Raw genomic sequence first — 16316 nt, forward strand, 5'->3', positions numbered from 1 at the left:
AATTTTCATGATTATGGGAATTCTTGTCAAAGTTTTTCATGATTAGTTTAGCCCCCCCCCCCTTCAATTTGCTTCCGACGCCACTGTTATTAGAGTACATGCAACAAATTGTTAAAGTATAGGCCTCGGCTGAATTAAGAAAATATCTCCAAATGCATCCTTATCGCTACCAAAAAGTTGTGACAAGACCCCCCATGCGAAAAATTACACGGGGTCCGTCAGCTGAGTTGCAAAGTTATCGATAAGAAAAACAAACTATTTAAAGACATTGGTTTTGAGATTGTGATTACCCGGTAATATGAGACATAAGAAGCGACACCCTCTTTAAAAAAAATGAATAAAAATTCCAAAGATAAGGTTAACTGTCGTGAAATTAAAATGTGTATAAATTATTTTGAGAATTGTTTCTTTGCATTGTCGGCAATATATAGGAAAAAAAAGCCTATCATGCATGCAGGTAAAAATTGACATTTTTTAAAAATTATTTTAAGCAATTATTACGGGATTGAGTATGACGTCCTGAATGTCGGTTCAATACAGACTCATTTTGTGAAGTTGGCTGATAAAAATATTCTGGAGAGCTAGTATAATACAGCTTTACAGCCACTTGTGAACTAGCTGCAGGTCTGTAGCTCCCTGTCTAATAATACAGATGGACGATCTTTGAGCTACAGTGCCTCCCATAGTAAAACTTCAATTTACGGCGCACAAAAAATATGCGCTAGTTTTTTTTTTTATTATTATTGAAGATTGTGTTATTATTTATCTTTCACTTACACAACACAGGCACGTAGCATCGGAGGGGGGGGGGGGGGCAGGGGGGTATGCCCCCCCCCACTTTTTTGCTTAAATTTATATAAAAAAAATGAATTAACAAGGAGTTGCCCCCCCCCCCCCCCCCCACTTTTTTTGGACAATGTAAAAAATTGAATTGAAGGACATAATCAGTGAAATTGTAGTTAAGGTATCCCCCCCCCCCCTCGGATTAGGATTTTCAGAATTTTGGAAAGAAACCTTTTTCCTTTTTTTTTTATTTGCCTGTCAAGATTTTTTGGATGAGCCTGCCCCCCCCCCCCCCCACTTTCAAAAACGATGCTACGTGCCTGCAACAACAAAAAGTATAAAAACATGTAAAGAAGCATAAATTTTTCCGCGAAAAATTACCAAATCCTTGCAGGTCGTTTATTCTAACTAATTCAGACAAATAACAAGAGTAAAAATGGGGTACTCTTTATGCAATGTTTTTGCCCAAAAATGACTAAGTTCAACAGATGATATTTTTATAAATTAACAGAAATCAAAATTCTAGCAGTTTGCATACTTCTGATATATACGTGTAAATGATCTGCAAAAGAACAACTTCCTATCTTGAAAACTGTTCGAGGAGTTATCGGTACAAATAGGGTATCTTTTTGACAGCCACTCGCCCGTCTGCAATTTTTACTATTTCAATAATCAGAAACCCAGTTAAAAATTCACTCTCAAAATTCTTAGAATTCAGAAGCATTGGAGTTACATGGGACCTCACGGCGGTCTTCGAACCCCATGCCGCTCAAAATGTATAAATTTACACCCTTAGGAAATTTCTTGATCCGTCTCATTTCTAGAAAAGAGTACGTATTTACTTATATTCCAGTTTATAATATGTTTTACGGTGCGACCGTTGGGGCGAGCACAGCATGTGATCAAACAATGAATTATAATAAATTAATAAAATAAAATTAACAACGTGAAATTTGAATGCCAAAAAATAAAACATACCTATTTTTCAGTAAATTTTCATTATTCATAGTTTATAAGATTTGTTATAATTTATTTATTTATATGTAGAACAATAGTTTAATCTCAGATACAATGTTGTTAAATAATAAAGATTTTAATATATAAATATTCATTGCACTGCATCTCCTCTTTTAAAGTGATTGTGATTATGATTGATTGATTGATTTCCCTTTTTTTGCAGTAGACATTTTTTCTTAAACTTACATATAAAACTTGACTCATCATAGAGCTCCCCCCATGCTAAATTTTTTTTCATTTTTGTCAATTTATACATAGAAAATCGACTTACCATGGATTTGCCCCTCCACTTAAAAAAAATAATTAATGTTTAATTTTATTTTTAATTTACGCTTAAAAATATTTGCTTATCATGTTAAAAGAACATGGTGTTGTCCCCCCCCCCCCCCCCCCCCCGCATGTAATAAATGGAAGTGAAAATAAAGAAACCATTGAACTGCTAAAGAGCTGAAGGATTAGAATTTTTTATGATTTATTTTTCTTTTTGCTTGCAAAGATTTTTTGGATGAGGCTGCCATCCACCCACCCACCCCCTTGAAAAAAAGGCGCTGCTACGTATAACGTTACGTTTCAGGAAATTACCGTAATTATAGTGAATAAAATATTTGTGAGCATTCATCCAAATTAGTGCAATTTACAACTGTTTCCTGTATCTGAAGAAATGTCCTTATTCGTCAGCTGTTCTTTATCTTAGCCTTTGCAAGATTTTGAGAGGATTTTGTCATTTCAGCAGATTTACAATAGGCTAACTTCAATTAGAGTAATTTCCCCTTATCAGTGCTTATTGTGACGTCAAAGCTGACGTTGGTTAAGTGTCGTCTTACTCTTTAAAATTCCCTTGAGAAATAAAAGTGTGCGAAGTATACTGTTTTATTTACTTAAAAAGCATGATGTTCTTAAAATTACACATCTTATAAGCTTTTCAAAGGTTTTACTTTGATTCTCGGGAAAACGTGATGTTGGAACGTGAGGTTGGAAACCATTGGTACTATGAATTGTGGGTCAAAATTTACTGACTCCGAAAAAATATATCGGATCAATGTGTAAACGTTTGTGACGTCACACGATTATTTTTGATTGAAAGTGTACTGAGGTGAACTTTAGAGGTAACATTGACTGTATGTCGCTTACATCGTTATTGTTTTTACTGTCTAAATTTGTCTTGCTGATTCTCGTGAGAGTGTGAAGTGATAAAAATTGCCATGATTACAGGGAACTACTGGGACGATTAAAACGATGCATTACTGGTCCGATTTACTGACGCCAAAAAAATCCGTTGAATGAATGTGCAACTAGTCCGAATTTTCTATTCACACACGCCTTGCCGGTAGAGTTCGCTTCGCGCCGGCGCTGCGCGCCGGCGAGCTGCGCTCGCTATTACATGTCAATTTTTTTTTTAGAGGTATAATATATTAGGCATTTCCTTTTATATTACCATGAGAATTATATTACGGAAATTAGCGCATTCGTCACATCAGCAACGATTTTTTTTTCTACATGAACCTCTTCCTGTTTGGTCCAGTTTCAATCATACCTCAATTTTTTTTCTAAAAATAATACCGGTGTTTTCGATAGAAAAGGTGTCGTTCATTAAAAGCTTATTGCTTAATATTCCTGAATATTATGTTTATTTTTCGTTCATTCCGGTCAGGCGGTTACGGCATGCATGCCTTTTCCCGCAGCAAGGCAGTTGCCATATAAGGTCATGTCAAAATTCGACAAACTTGTAGACTTTACATTTGTCAATTTGTATCATGTCAGATGTGCTATCGCCGAGCCTGAAGTTACAAACGCAGAAACTACGGATTGAAAGTGTGAAAAGTTGAAGGTTTAATTAACTAATGTAAACAATAAAGTTGCAAAATGTGCATCATGCGAAGGAACTGAGTCAAATCTTACACGTGTTTATGCCCGAGTTTTATAGGTTACACGATCAGAATTACACATATTCATGCTCAGGCTCACACATCAACACGATTGCATATTCGGATTTACAAGTTTACATGTCTGGATTTTTGAACACGATTACCCTCCATAATTGTCTGTCTTGTTAGGTGTCATTGCGATTTACATCTAACTTTGTGTATATTTGGACGTCTGAACAGGTGTACTCGAGATGCCGTTATTCACACCTTTCCGCGAACACCTGTTTGGTAACTCATCACAACCCGTCGTGTGTATGGTCTGAATATATCTTACTTCTACTTTGTTAGTTCAGTGATTTTTCCTAATCTCTAACAAACAAACAAAATTGTCTGTAGATATGTACACAAACAACTACACGTAAGAGTATCGGCGCATGGATCCGGGGAACAATTCAGCATCTCTATAAATGCGGGAATTTCAAAGTATTAACTTGCGATAAGAAATTATTTACCGGGTACACATACATGTATGTACGAAAAAAACCTGATTGATTAAAAAGATGAATGAGATAATACCGGTCACTTTTTGCAAGCATTTAGAACACACAACTTTATTGATGTGAAATAGCGTCGAAATTTTAACGAAAAATCTTATTACATCGTGAACTTTACAAACTTTTAGTCATTGTGTTGAAATCGTTATTAAAACCATGGATCTAAAATAAATGAATTAAATTCATACAAATAGAACTCTGATAATTCTAAAATGATTGCACAAAAGTACAGAGAGAGAGAGAGAGAGAGAGAGAGAGAGAGATTTTACAACGTAATATTCCAACCCTCATACATGCAGTATAAGAATAAAGAAACTTAACATTTCAAACACTGAATACTTCAATGTTAAACATTTTTCTATTTTGCGGACTAAAAAAAACAATAGAACGGCATTTTTCCATATCATGGAAGGAGCACGTGGTCTATCTCGCGGGCTGATTTAATTGACAGAGATAGCACGTGGACCCTGACTGTACATATATATTCTATCGCAATTTTAGGAAAAGGGTTCAATATAATGGAAACTATAAATCTAACTTATTACACTGAATTACAAGTAAAATGTACTTAAATCAAACTCATACTGGTATATTCTCTCTCTCTCTCTCTCTCTCTCTCTCTCTCTCTCTCTCTCTCTCTCTTATATGACGATCATTAAACAATCAAACAGTAATTATTGCAATACTGAGTAAACTGTAGTTTCTTGGAACACAAATAATTTCTAAACTCAAGTTGCTATAAAGATGAAATAAAAAAAAATATCAAGTATCGATCCACGGATTCTTAGCGCTATGAATATGTACCGTGCGGTACTTAGTCTACATGGACAAGTACATCACACATATGTATAAAAGAAAGACAATTTGAAAATATATTAGATATAAAGCTGTATAATTATATTACTTAGAGAAAGTACATTTGTTTTCGACAACCCAATAGATTTGTTATCGTTGAATAGAGTATAAGTGAGAAAAGATCACAGTTATGGTTCTATGCACTATTGAAACTGCCAAACTACAGTAACTACGATTACTACTACGTTTAAAAACGGACTGAAACAAAAACTTATGGAACCGTGTATTTGAATGTTAAAAAGGAAAAGAAAGTTTAAGTATTTTAATTGATCAAACCTTTATGTGGGCTATATCGATTTTTAATATCAACAAAAATCAACCGTAACAATCACATACGTCTGAAAATTGCGTGCCTAAAAATATTATTTATTTCTATTTCTTTGTCTTTTTCTTTCATTCTCTTACGTATATCAATAAATATTTTATTCTTTATATAAGTTTTATTCCTAAATCCTCCTTTTTTCACCGCGTGTTACACCGTGTTATTGTCCGTGTTGCATCGCGTTGCACCGTGTCGCACCGCGTTTTTTCTCGTTCCGTGGCCGTAAAAGAGAACAATAGGTCAAAGGTCCGACACTTCCACGTTCAGCGTGGACTTTCAAACACGGTGGTCGGTGTTTTTGTCGGGATACTCGTGAGCTGTACTGTACGTTCCCCCATCATTTTCCAAAATTCAGAATACAGTCCGTTCCGTAATAGTTACCGGGACACTCTGAGTCATAGAGACCTACATTTATGAACTTTTAAAAGTAGATTTAATGGTCAACAAATAACCTATCTATCTCAAATTTTTAGATATGATTTTTATTAGCTTTAAACTTTTTTAGAAACGAAAAATTCAGAAAATTGAAGCTTCAAATTTTATCTCCTACAACCTTATACAAAAATCGTTTTAATAAGGAAATTAATATTAAAGTTTTAAACACCGAACATGCATGTTCATTGCTCTTTTCTCTCCCATTTAAAAAAAGCTATTAAATAGTGGTTTGAGGAGATGCATCAATGTATAGGTTTACATGATATTGTGTAAATTATTGAAGATTTATAAACTCTTTCAATGTTCTTCAAAAGTCATACGACTTTCAAATACATGTATGTCATTATTTTTTTATTCATTGAATATAGTATGTCTAGATTGATAAAACCGACTTCTATACTCGCGTCTACCATTATGATCGGCGGGGGAATTTGTGTTTATGATGGTTAGCAATGTATTACACCTGATGTAGGTACTGGTCGAAATATATTTGTAGAGGATATGGTAATAAAACCTGGGAAACGTTTGTTGTATGACCAGCAAGTAATTCATCAAGTGAAAGTCAGTTCCACTTTGTCGCTTTCTTGGACAACATTTTAATCATTTTAATTCTTTTCAAGGAAAATATTACTTTAAAAAAGTCACTTTTTGCATGGAACATGGAAACTTAAATGCACAAGTATCATTTATTAATATGTTTGAACAGATGTCAAGCTTCTGTGCATCATTTATAGTTGATCCTTTATGTACTTACACAAGACACAAAACTCAACTTTAAGTGATATGATGTGAAAAATTGACTCACCATTTAAATTGACCGGCAAGATCATGAAAGGTTAACTAGTAAAAGGCACACGTTTATAACACTAGAATTCAATACTATTTAACATTAGTGTTACTTTTAAGTTCTATCATTTGGTTTTTTGTTGTTTTTTGTTTTTTGTTTTTTTTTTGGACAAACTATGACATCCTGTTTGCAAACTCTTAGAATGATACGCACAAGGTAACAACTCCTGAGGCAGCGTTGCCTTTAGGCCAGTGTGTTCAAGAGTAGGTACATGTATACTGCCACAGTTGTTTTGTTGTTGTTTTGCAGTTTACGATGTTCTGGTTTCTAGTTGTTGTATTAACTTTATAATGCATAGGCTTTACAGTTTTATATCTTAAACTAATTACATACATTGGACAGGCTACTAGTACATACAATAGACTAGTAACATACTTCATTACAGTTACATACATTGCGAACATCCCTCAGACATGTTACATACCTTGGTTACATGTACATAGTAACATCTCTAAAGTTATAGTCACTTCATGTTTCACTATTAAACATTCCTCATAGACTGATAATATACATCTACATCATTCTTGAATATTTATCTCAGACTTCTATCTTTTTATACTTTAAACCAGTAGCATACCTAAAACTAGTTACATAGCTTGCACTTGATATTCATATATCTTAAACTAGTGTATATAATCAATATATCAGTTTAATACTAATTTCCCGTACTATCAAGAATTCAGTATTTGTTATTTCATTTTTTTCCCTCTGTTTGCATGCAGACAATTTGTTTTCGTGATGGGTTTCTAAACCTTCCTATTGGAGTGTGTGAACTATGACATCCTGTTAGTCAACTCTAAGAATGACACGCACAAAGTCACCATTCCTGAAGCGGTCGCACCTTTCGGCCAGTGTGTTCAAGAGTAGGTTTTTTGCTGTTTATCTACTTGTTTTTAGTTGTTCTATAAAATACTTTACAATGTAATGGCTATGTGTTAACTTATCCAACACTTGTTACGTACATCAGGCTATTGAGGCTAATAACTGGTACATATATTTTACTATTAACAAACCTCAGACTAGTAACATACAAATTAACCTCAAACTACTTGCATACCTTAAGGATTTGTAAAATACCTCAAACTTGCTATGTACCTTACACTTGTAGCATATTACAGATAGTAACATACTCATTAACATATTTCATTCAAATTACATACCTCAGACAATTAAGAACATGTACATCAGACTATATGTAGTAACATACTGTAAACGTATTATAATTAGCTTGTACGATATTTGGTGGAATATGATTTTTTAACAAGTTAGCGTGGATTTGAAATAGTGCATATGTGATTGTACCTATTTATCTATTAATGAATTTTACATTTTGCGGTGTACTTGATATAGCGGACGGCGATTTCTGCCAAAATCGCTTAATAGAATACACAGCCAAATGTAATACGTTTACAGTACCTCAGACTCTTACCTTCCTGTACCTTAGACCATTTACATATTAACTCAGACTACTTACATACCATTGACTACTATTTTTACCTGTTTCATATACATGTACATTGTAACTCATACCAGTTACATAATCAGTATTCATGTGTAGTGTGTAATATACAACCAATAAGGCTTAACATTCATCGTGAAGATTTATCATTGAAAGAAATCACTAAGTCTAAAGATGCCTTTTCCTACTAATTATATGATATGTCAATTGTTCATTGTAGGTTTGACTTTGGGATCACTGTCTGTTTGCTTGTGGCTTTTGCCATTTGGGTTTTCCGACTGATCAAGGTTCTATACAACATCTTTAAGTACTGGGAGATTCGCTCCTTTTATCTCACTGCCGTCCACATAACTACTGTAAGTTCTGGTAGAAATTCTTCATAGATAATTTAGGTTTCATTTCTAATTTGGTAGAAAAGTGTTTTGATTTGAGGTGTCTTTTACACACATAATGTGTTTAAAAGAATCAATAAAATGATGCAAAAATTTTGTAAAACGAAAGAAAAAAAAGTATTGCATGAAACTTTAATAAGTCAAACTCCTAAATAACTTTTAAAAGGTATATAATTTGTATAATTGTGTACCAGTAAGATAAAATGTGAAAATGCACATGTATACAAAATAACCTATAATACATTCTGAATAGGGGATTTCTATTATTAGGACCAATGTGAAAATCATTTCCAAGTTTTAATGTTCTGTGAAGATGATATACATGTATTAAGAGACTCCTGTATGATTGTAGACTGATTTGACAAACATGACTTGGCATGAAGTCCAGCGCCGGCTTCTGGAGGTCCAGAAAGAACAGCAGATGTGTATTCATAAACAGGAACTCACAGAGCTGGGTAAGTTATGTATCTATGAGCAAGAGCTCACATAGCTGGGTAAGTACAGTAAATAATGTTTAAGTGTATATTCATAAACAGAAGAAGCTCACAGAGCTGATTTAGTAGTGTATTCACCAGCAGAAGCCTGGCTGAAATCAGTGTTCCACATACAAATACATGTATTTTATTTAGCAAGTTGATATTTTCACTTGTAGCATAATGCTACTTTATGAACATGGAAAAAGAATGCATATGTATTTATGCACAAAATTTTGCCTAAGACTTTACCGGTTATTTTACAGACATATACCACCGGATACTCAGGTTCAAAAACTACATGATTGCCATGGAGAGGAAATCCTTACTTCCATTTAAACATAGCATTCCCTTAATGGGGGAATGATAGGTGACCGTAATTCCTCTGTTTTCAATGACAAAATGTATTTATTTGAAAGATTATTCAGTGTAACAAAATGACACTTTAATACATGTAGATTGAATGACACTGTGATTTTTGTTTGCAGTGCTTTCTACAGCATTGGATTGAAATACAATCTGGACTTCTTGCTCTTCTGTAAGTACATATACATGTAATAATAGTTATATGAGAGGAAGATTTTTATCTTTTAGAAAAATGTCCATTATGTTTTTGTAACTGTTGCTTGTTCTTGAAAAGAACACTTTTTGACATACACCTCAGTGTATACTCAGACTACATTCTTGAAATAGTTTTTATGCCCCCCCCCCCCCTTCGAAGAAGAGAGAGCATATTGATTTGCTGCTGTCTGTCGGTTGGCCAACCAACAGTTTCTGTTCATTTTCTTCACATAGGATGCACATATTGAAATGAAATTTGATATACAGGTTTATCATAATAATATCTAGGTCAAGTTTGGTTTTGGGTACGATTGAGCAATTTTCGACAGAGTTATGCACCTTAGACGTAGAAAAACTCCTATTATTTGCAGTTTCAGTTCATTTTCTTCCCAGACGATGCACATATTGAAATGAAATTTGTTTTACAGATTTATCATAGTAATATTTAGGTCAAGTTTGATATTGGATACAATCGAGCAATTTTCGACAGAGTTATGTGCCTTGGACTTATTATTTGCATTTTCAGCACATTTTCTTCGCAGAGGATGCACATATTGAAATGAAATTTGATGTACTTGGTTTATCATAATAATATCTAGGTCAAGCTTAATTTGGGGTACGATCAAGCATTTTTTGACAGAGTTATGTGCCTAGGGCTTAGAAAATTTCAATTATTTGCAGCAGTTTCGGTTCATTTTCTTCGCAGATGTTTCCATACCTGTTAACCCTCCCACATTGCGCGGGAGACTCCCGCAAAACGGCCTAAAAATCCAAGATCTCCCGCATCCAACCTATCTCCCGCGCGGGAGACAAATTTCTCCCGCAATCGTATTTGTCTTCCCCATGCCCCCCCCAAATTCTGAATCTTTACATGCAAATTTCAACATCCACTGCGGGTTTTTTTCTCTGATTTTGAACTCAAAAAGCTGCTGTGTAGCTTGGATATATCAAAATCCATCCAAGTAATGTCTACCGTGATCATAGCATGACATGTTATAGCCCAGTTTACTTTTTACGATTACTTCCGGTTTTGACTTAAATCAGTTACGTATTTAGTTATGCATATGCCTTATAAAAAAATAAGTGAAAGCTTAAAACATCTTGATTTTACTCTGTAACACCAAAGAAAACAATAACAGCCAGTGGTGTCACTTAACAGGTGCACAGGTAAAGCACCCAAGCCACGTGCAGTGAGTCGTGACTAATTCTGTCTGGCCAGCACGGTCGGTAAAAATCAAAGTGAGTTTGGAACACTGAGTATTTATACAAGCTACCAATAAAGTGAAGCTCGAGGAAAAAGTGTAAAAGCATTTCACAAGAGTTTTTAAAGTTTATAGTACCGGTACTATGAATTACAGGGATGCTATAGACATTACACAGGTCGAGACCACTATATTTTGTGACGTCGGCATAAATTTGCATACTAAATTAGCCATCTGTTTTCTTTTATCGACAAACCAATCAGGTGAATGAGTCGCAAGGCATTGTGGGTTACTACAAGTTTTAGTGTATACAAATCGTATTGAAAATATATACCATTCTGAATTGTCCTTTGGAAACTCATTTTGAATGATTTTTCAGAATTTATGAAATTGATATGGACAATTATGTCTGAACTTCAATTTCTATGCTCACATTTAAAAAATATTGCATATGAGGACTTATATCAACCTATTTAAATATCCCATTGTCAACGTTCAAAAGAGAGGTACGTCCTATAGAATTAGAGGCAGTGAGTACCGTTTTTTCACGTGATATCCCATATTTGAGACAACATTATTAGATTGCACGTTGATATTTTCTTCAGGGACATTCATCAGAATGCTTAACGGACAAAATACTATATGCTGCACAGCTTGCGCTTCTGCGTTTTTATATTTGTGCATTTCTACTACCGTGGCTATTCACGTATGTTAAAAATGTACAGTTACCTGTATTTATTTCTAGTGCACAATGATAAAGTCACCAATACACAATTGTGCAGTTTTTTCTTATCAAAACCTGTTTGTACTTGTATGCGTATGTTTGTCAGTCGTTTGATACTGTTCATTTTTAAAGCAACAATTGATCAACTAAAACAACAGTATTTTTCAATGTGAGCATGGAACAAAGTTAATGGTACGTAATCTTTCCTTTTTTGCCTTCTAAAGTAAAAATCAAGATGTACAAACATTCCGGCAAGCAATTAAATATTGTGAATAAAACAGACAAAAACCACGTGCGTCTGTTGAATCGTAAACGCGTTGTAGACCGTCATGCATTGCAACTCATTCACTGGATTGGAGAATCTGTTTGATGAAAATACTGTCACGTGTTAAATAATGCTCTCCATATAAGGTAGTGTACCCGACCTGTTACAACAGAGATCATTTTTAAATGATACTGGAGAAATACATGTTCAAATTGTTTTGTGAATTAAAAATCTATCCTATATATAAGGCAAAAAATAATTTTAATGAATATTATTTTCTGGTATTTTCTTAACTGGGTTTCACTGCAAATTCAAAATAGGCAAAATAAATTTTCTGTGTTTACCCTAGATGTCAGCATGCAGTGATGGTTCAATACTGAACAATAGAAAGACTTTAATATATTAAAAGTGGCACTATTGACTTCTTGCATTGTACCATGCAAACAAAATAATAGTTTTCTGAATTTGTACAGCAACACAAGTTGTAATTGCACACTGGTAGTCATAGAATTAATAAAATTTAAAATAACTGCAAATGCATTAATTACATTGGTAAAATAAGGTATCTAACAGTATTTTTAATATATATTTGCATTTCACGTGAAAAAACGTCGTTTACACAAAATCTCCCCCTTAGCCAAGTTGGTAAGGGGGAGATTCTCCCACATAGCAGCTTTGAAAGGTTAACAGGTATGTGTTTCCAAGGGACAGAGTTATGTGCCTTGGGCTTAGAAAAATTTCAATTATTTGCAGCATTTTCGGTTCATTTTCTTTGCAATTAAATGTTTCCAAGGGAGGGGGGCATGAGTGTTTTACAAACATCTCTTGTTATTCATAAAGTTCATGATAAAAATGTAGTAGCACATTTTTTTAAAAACAAAATATTTATATCTTTAATTTTTGTTTTTCAATTTTCACATAGATTATTGACCAACATAGTTTTCATTGGTTTTATTGCATGTGTACATCTTTAGAATTCACTAATTTTTTGACAGACATTTATTATTTAATGTTTTATTTCTATGATAGGGGGTCCTTGGTCACCTTTTGAGAATTACTGGAAGTTGAAGGATGAATTCAAAATTTATCATAAAAGAAAACAGTTGGCAGAAGAGTAAGTGGTCTTTATGTAATACATGTATCTTGTTTATTCAGACCAAAAGTTGACCAATATTCCTGAATGTTGAAGAAACGATAGTTTAAATGTAAACCTCTTTGAAGAATAACTTTTTTTTCAAATGTAAAAACACTTATAATATTACTTATTAGGTTTGTTACTGACTGTTTAAAGAAATTTGTGGGGTCGGTAAAGTCCATAGAAGGCGACCCCACAAATTTTTTTAAACAGTCAGTAACAAAGCTAATAAGTGTTTTGTTTTGTCGAGGACCTAAAGTTTGATATGTAAACAAACGTTTGTGTAGAAAATCAGTTCAAATAACGTTACGTCCGCCATGTTGCCCTATAAATTTTGACGCTTGCCTTTTAAAGAAATTTGTAAGGCAGCCACGTGACGCGTTTCATCCAATGACGTCGCGACATTCTAGTCCGAGGCAAAACAAATATTTTTAAAAGGTATATTAAAAGTTTATACATTAAATACCATCAAGACAAAGTAAAAAGAGTAAATGTTTTTCTGTATAGTATTTTTATATGAATTACTTGTTGGAGGAGTTATTTCTCTTTATGACTCGGTGAAATTTTCATAAAGTACATGTATGCTTGCATAAAAACAAAAAAATGTTATTGTAATATCTTTGATTTATGTACATATGTCAACAATATATCCAGTAGAGGTTTCTGCAAAGTAAAGATACATTTTGTGTGAATTTTTTTTTCTGAAATAATAATTATTTTTTTTTTCACTTTTATAATTAGGTTGTCTAAGAAAATCCTATGGATCGGCATTGCAAACTTTGCCCTTAGTCCACTCATTCTACTATGGCAGATCCTATACTTTTTCTTTAGATATGCGGATGTAAGTGATGGTTTTCATGCAGTTTAGAAAAAAAAATATACATGTACAGTTGAACTTCGATATCTCGAACACTAATATCTCAAATACAATTAGTATGCCGAAGTTAGTTGTAAGTTTGAACCACTTATTTTCTAATTATTTATCCTCGATATCTCGAATACTCTAATATCCCAAAGTTTTTAAACTGTCCCATCTAGTTCGAGATAACAAAGTTTGACTGTAGTTCATATTAAAGACCAACATTTTTTTTACACATTTTTAAACAATGGAAAAATAATAATTGTGATTGAAAAAAGGAATTGATTTTTTTTTTCCTTAATTATTATTCCTTTTTTTTTCCTTCTACAGATTTTGTCAAACTTTGACTTGTATTGTAAACTTTTGATAAAATCAATTTCAGTAAAAAAAAAAAATGAAACTTGCTTTGGAGATATAGTTTAGAAATATTAGATAAAATGATAAATTAGACAGAATCTAAATCAAAAGAAATTCTAGTTTTTGAAATTCAAATTGGCCTATTTTACTTTTCAGACACTTAAAAGAGAACCTTCAATGTTAGGATCAAGAAGATGGTAGGTCCATCTTATGTTCATTTTAAGAGGGCTGAATGATTGTTGCCATTTTTAGACTATATAAATCTCCTTGAGATGAAGAGCTCCATATAAAGATATAGAAAATTGTTACAGCAACATATAATAAACTGTAAACCAACTAATATTTGTGATGACTTTATTTCGCGATTTACCTGAGATGAACTGGTTTGCGTCGAGTAATTTTCATGGCCAAGCCTTATCCACACTTGTTTCTTTTATAATAACTATATGGCAAATAGTGGTCCGCAACAACAAATATTCAAGACAAATACGCCCTCGCGAACCTTGCAAAAATTTCTTGCACTCGAATAAAAGTAGGTTTACAGTATTTGTATTTTTTCTTTGTTATGATTATTGTTAATGACAAAGAATATCTCATATTTAAAAGTTTAGAGGTAGATTTGATGATTTGTTTGACTATCTAGCCTCCTTAAAATCAAGAAAGTCATTATGATGTAAATTTGACCCTACATTTGCTAATGATCAAACGCTGATTGTAATCATTTGGTATTTATTTTAATCATCTTATTCATCCAAATTCTGTTACAGGTCAAATTATGCGAGACTTTATTTACGGCATTATAACGAGCTTGATCATGAATTTGATGCAAGGTGAGAGTGATTAATCTCAGAGAGTTTACCTGGTAAAAATCCCCTTTAAAAAACATCTTATATTTGTTTAATACAACCTACATGTAATTTCATGTTTCTTGATTTTTTTAAGGCTGAATAGAGGCTATCGATTAGCCAACAAATACATGGATATCTTTACTTCACAGCTTATAGTTATATTAGCCAAGTAAGTATGCATTTATTTGCTATTGAATTCATTCTTTATGATTAATATTACCTAGATGGTTTAAAAATTAATATTTTATTGAAATCAAAACATATGGAGTTTATGCTGTTTTCTGTCCCCTGAGAATAAGTGTATTTTATCTTAGAAATACAGGTTTATTGTTCTCTTTGATTAAGTTTGCTATATCTTACAAGAGTAAAACACTCTTCAAGTGTATTTCATTTGACAGTATTATTGAAGCTGGCTTTATCTTACAGGATTGTTGAGTATTTCGTGCATACTTGTCTTACAGGATTGTTGAGCTGTTTGATGCATACTTATCTTACAGGATTGTTGAGTATTTCATGCATACTTATCTTACAGGAATGTGGCATTCTTTGCTGGTTCTGTGCTGGCCGTGCTGGTTGTGCTGACTGTGATTGATGAGGATGTGCTGGCTGTGGAGCACGTGCTGACCACCATGACAGTTGCTGGTGAGCACAGTGCACTTTTTTGTCAATTTTTTTTTTTTTAAATTTAGATTAAGAAAGTATTTTGATTTCTAATTTATGCACAATGTCATGTTATTGCTGAATTTGGATGGAATAAAGCTGTGGCATTTCCAATTTTGCAGGTCTGATTGTGACAGCATGTAAAGTCTTTATACCAGATGAGGTAATGCATGATTGAATTTAGATCCAAGTTATTAACAAAAATGACAAGTTACACGAAGCATTGTCAACTGCATGATAAAGGGAGTGGTGAACAGTTTATACATGATGCATATAATTCTGTATCTGTAGAAAAATTTTGAATGTCTATTTCTACACACACAAAAAGTAATGAAAATATTTATGATATCAAATACCGGTAAATAATATATTTTGTGAATCAATTGAAGTTTTTCCAGTAAAGACAAATGCTGCTTTAAAATATATAAGATTGTGATGCTAGTAAACTTCGATTTTGTTTCAAAATTAATAATTAGTGTAGTGTTAACTTACTTGTATATTGCTCTATATAAAGTTTATAATTATTTGGAATTTCTATTAAAGAACTATATATGATAAGAGTTAAATTTGGCCCCCATGATTTGCCATTTTTGTAAGTGTTTTGGGTACAATAAAATGTAAGCTAATTTTTTAGAAGAGTTGATATAAAATATATTTTTCATCTATATACTTGATTTATTTGCACTCACTGGCAGTATATGAC

General features: G+C 33.1%; 2 protein-coding genes across 4 annotated transcripts in view; one reads left to right on the forward strand and one right to left on the reverse strand.

Moving 5' to 3' along the window:
* Positions 1–16316, reverse strand: part of LOC117683449 (ankyrin repeat domain-containing protein 17-like) — a 199767-nt gene that overhangs the window by 137747 nt on the left and 45704 nt on the right. The gene's annotated exons all lie outside the window — the stretch shown is intronic.
* Positions 1–16316, forward strand: part of LOC136272044 (autophagy-related protein 9A-like) — a 35127-nt gene that overhangs the window by 11680 nt on the left and 7131 nt on the right. For all 3 annotated transcript variants that reach the window (XM_066072797.1, XM_066072799.1, XM_066072798.1), the window contains 12 exons: positions 7401–7541; positions 8358–8493; positions 8882–8984; positions 9269–9367; positions 9490–9540; positions 12784–12868; positions 13631–13730; positions 14262–14302; positions 14873–14935; positions 15048–15122; positions 15486–15595; positions 15736–15776. In XM_066072797.1, the coding sequence (XP_065928869.1) occupies positions 8897–8984; positions 9269–9367; positions 9490–9540; positions 12784–12868; positions 13631–13730; positions 14262–14302; positions 14873–14935; positions 15048–15122; positions 15486–15595; positions 15736–15776 (753 nt within the window). In that variant the 5' untranslated portion in view covers positions 7401–7541; positions 8358–8493; positions 8882–8896. The remainder of the gene's footprint in view (positions 1–7400; positions 7542–8357; positions 8494–8881; positions 8985–9268; positions 9368–9489; positions 9541–12783; positions 12869–13630; positions 13731–14261; positions 14303–14872; positions 14936–15047; positions 15123–15485; positions 15596–15735; positions 15777–16316) is intronic.

The sequence above is a fragment of the Magallana gigas genome, chromosome 10 (genome assembly GCF_963853765.1).
Source record: "Magallana gigas chromosome 10, xbMagGiga1.1, whole genome shotgun sequence".
In the NCBI taxonomy this organism is placed as follows: Eukaryota; Metazoa; Mollusca; class Bivalvia; order Ostreida; family Ostreidae; genus Magallana; species Magallana gigas.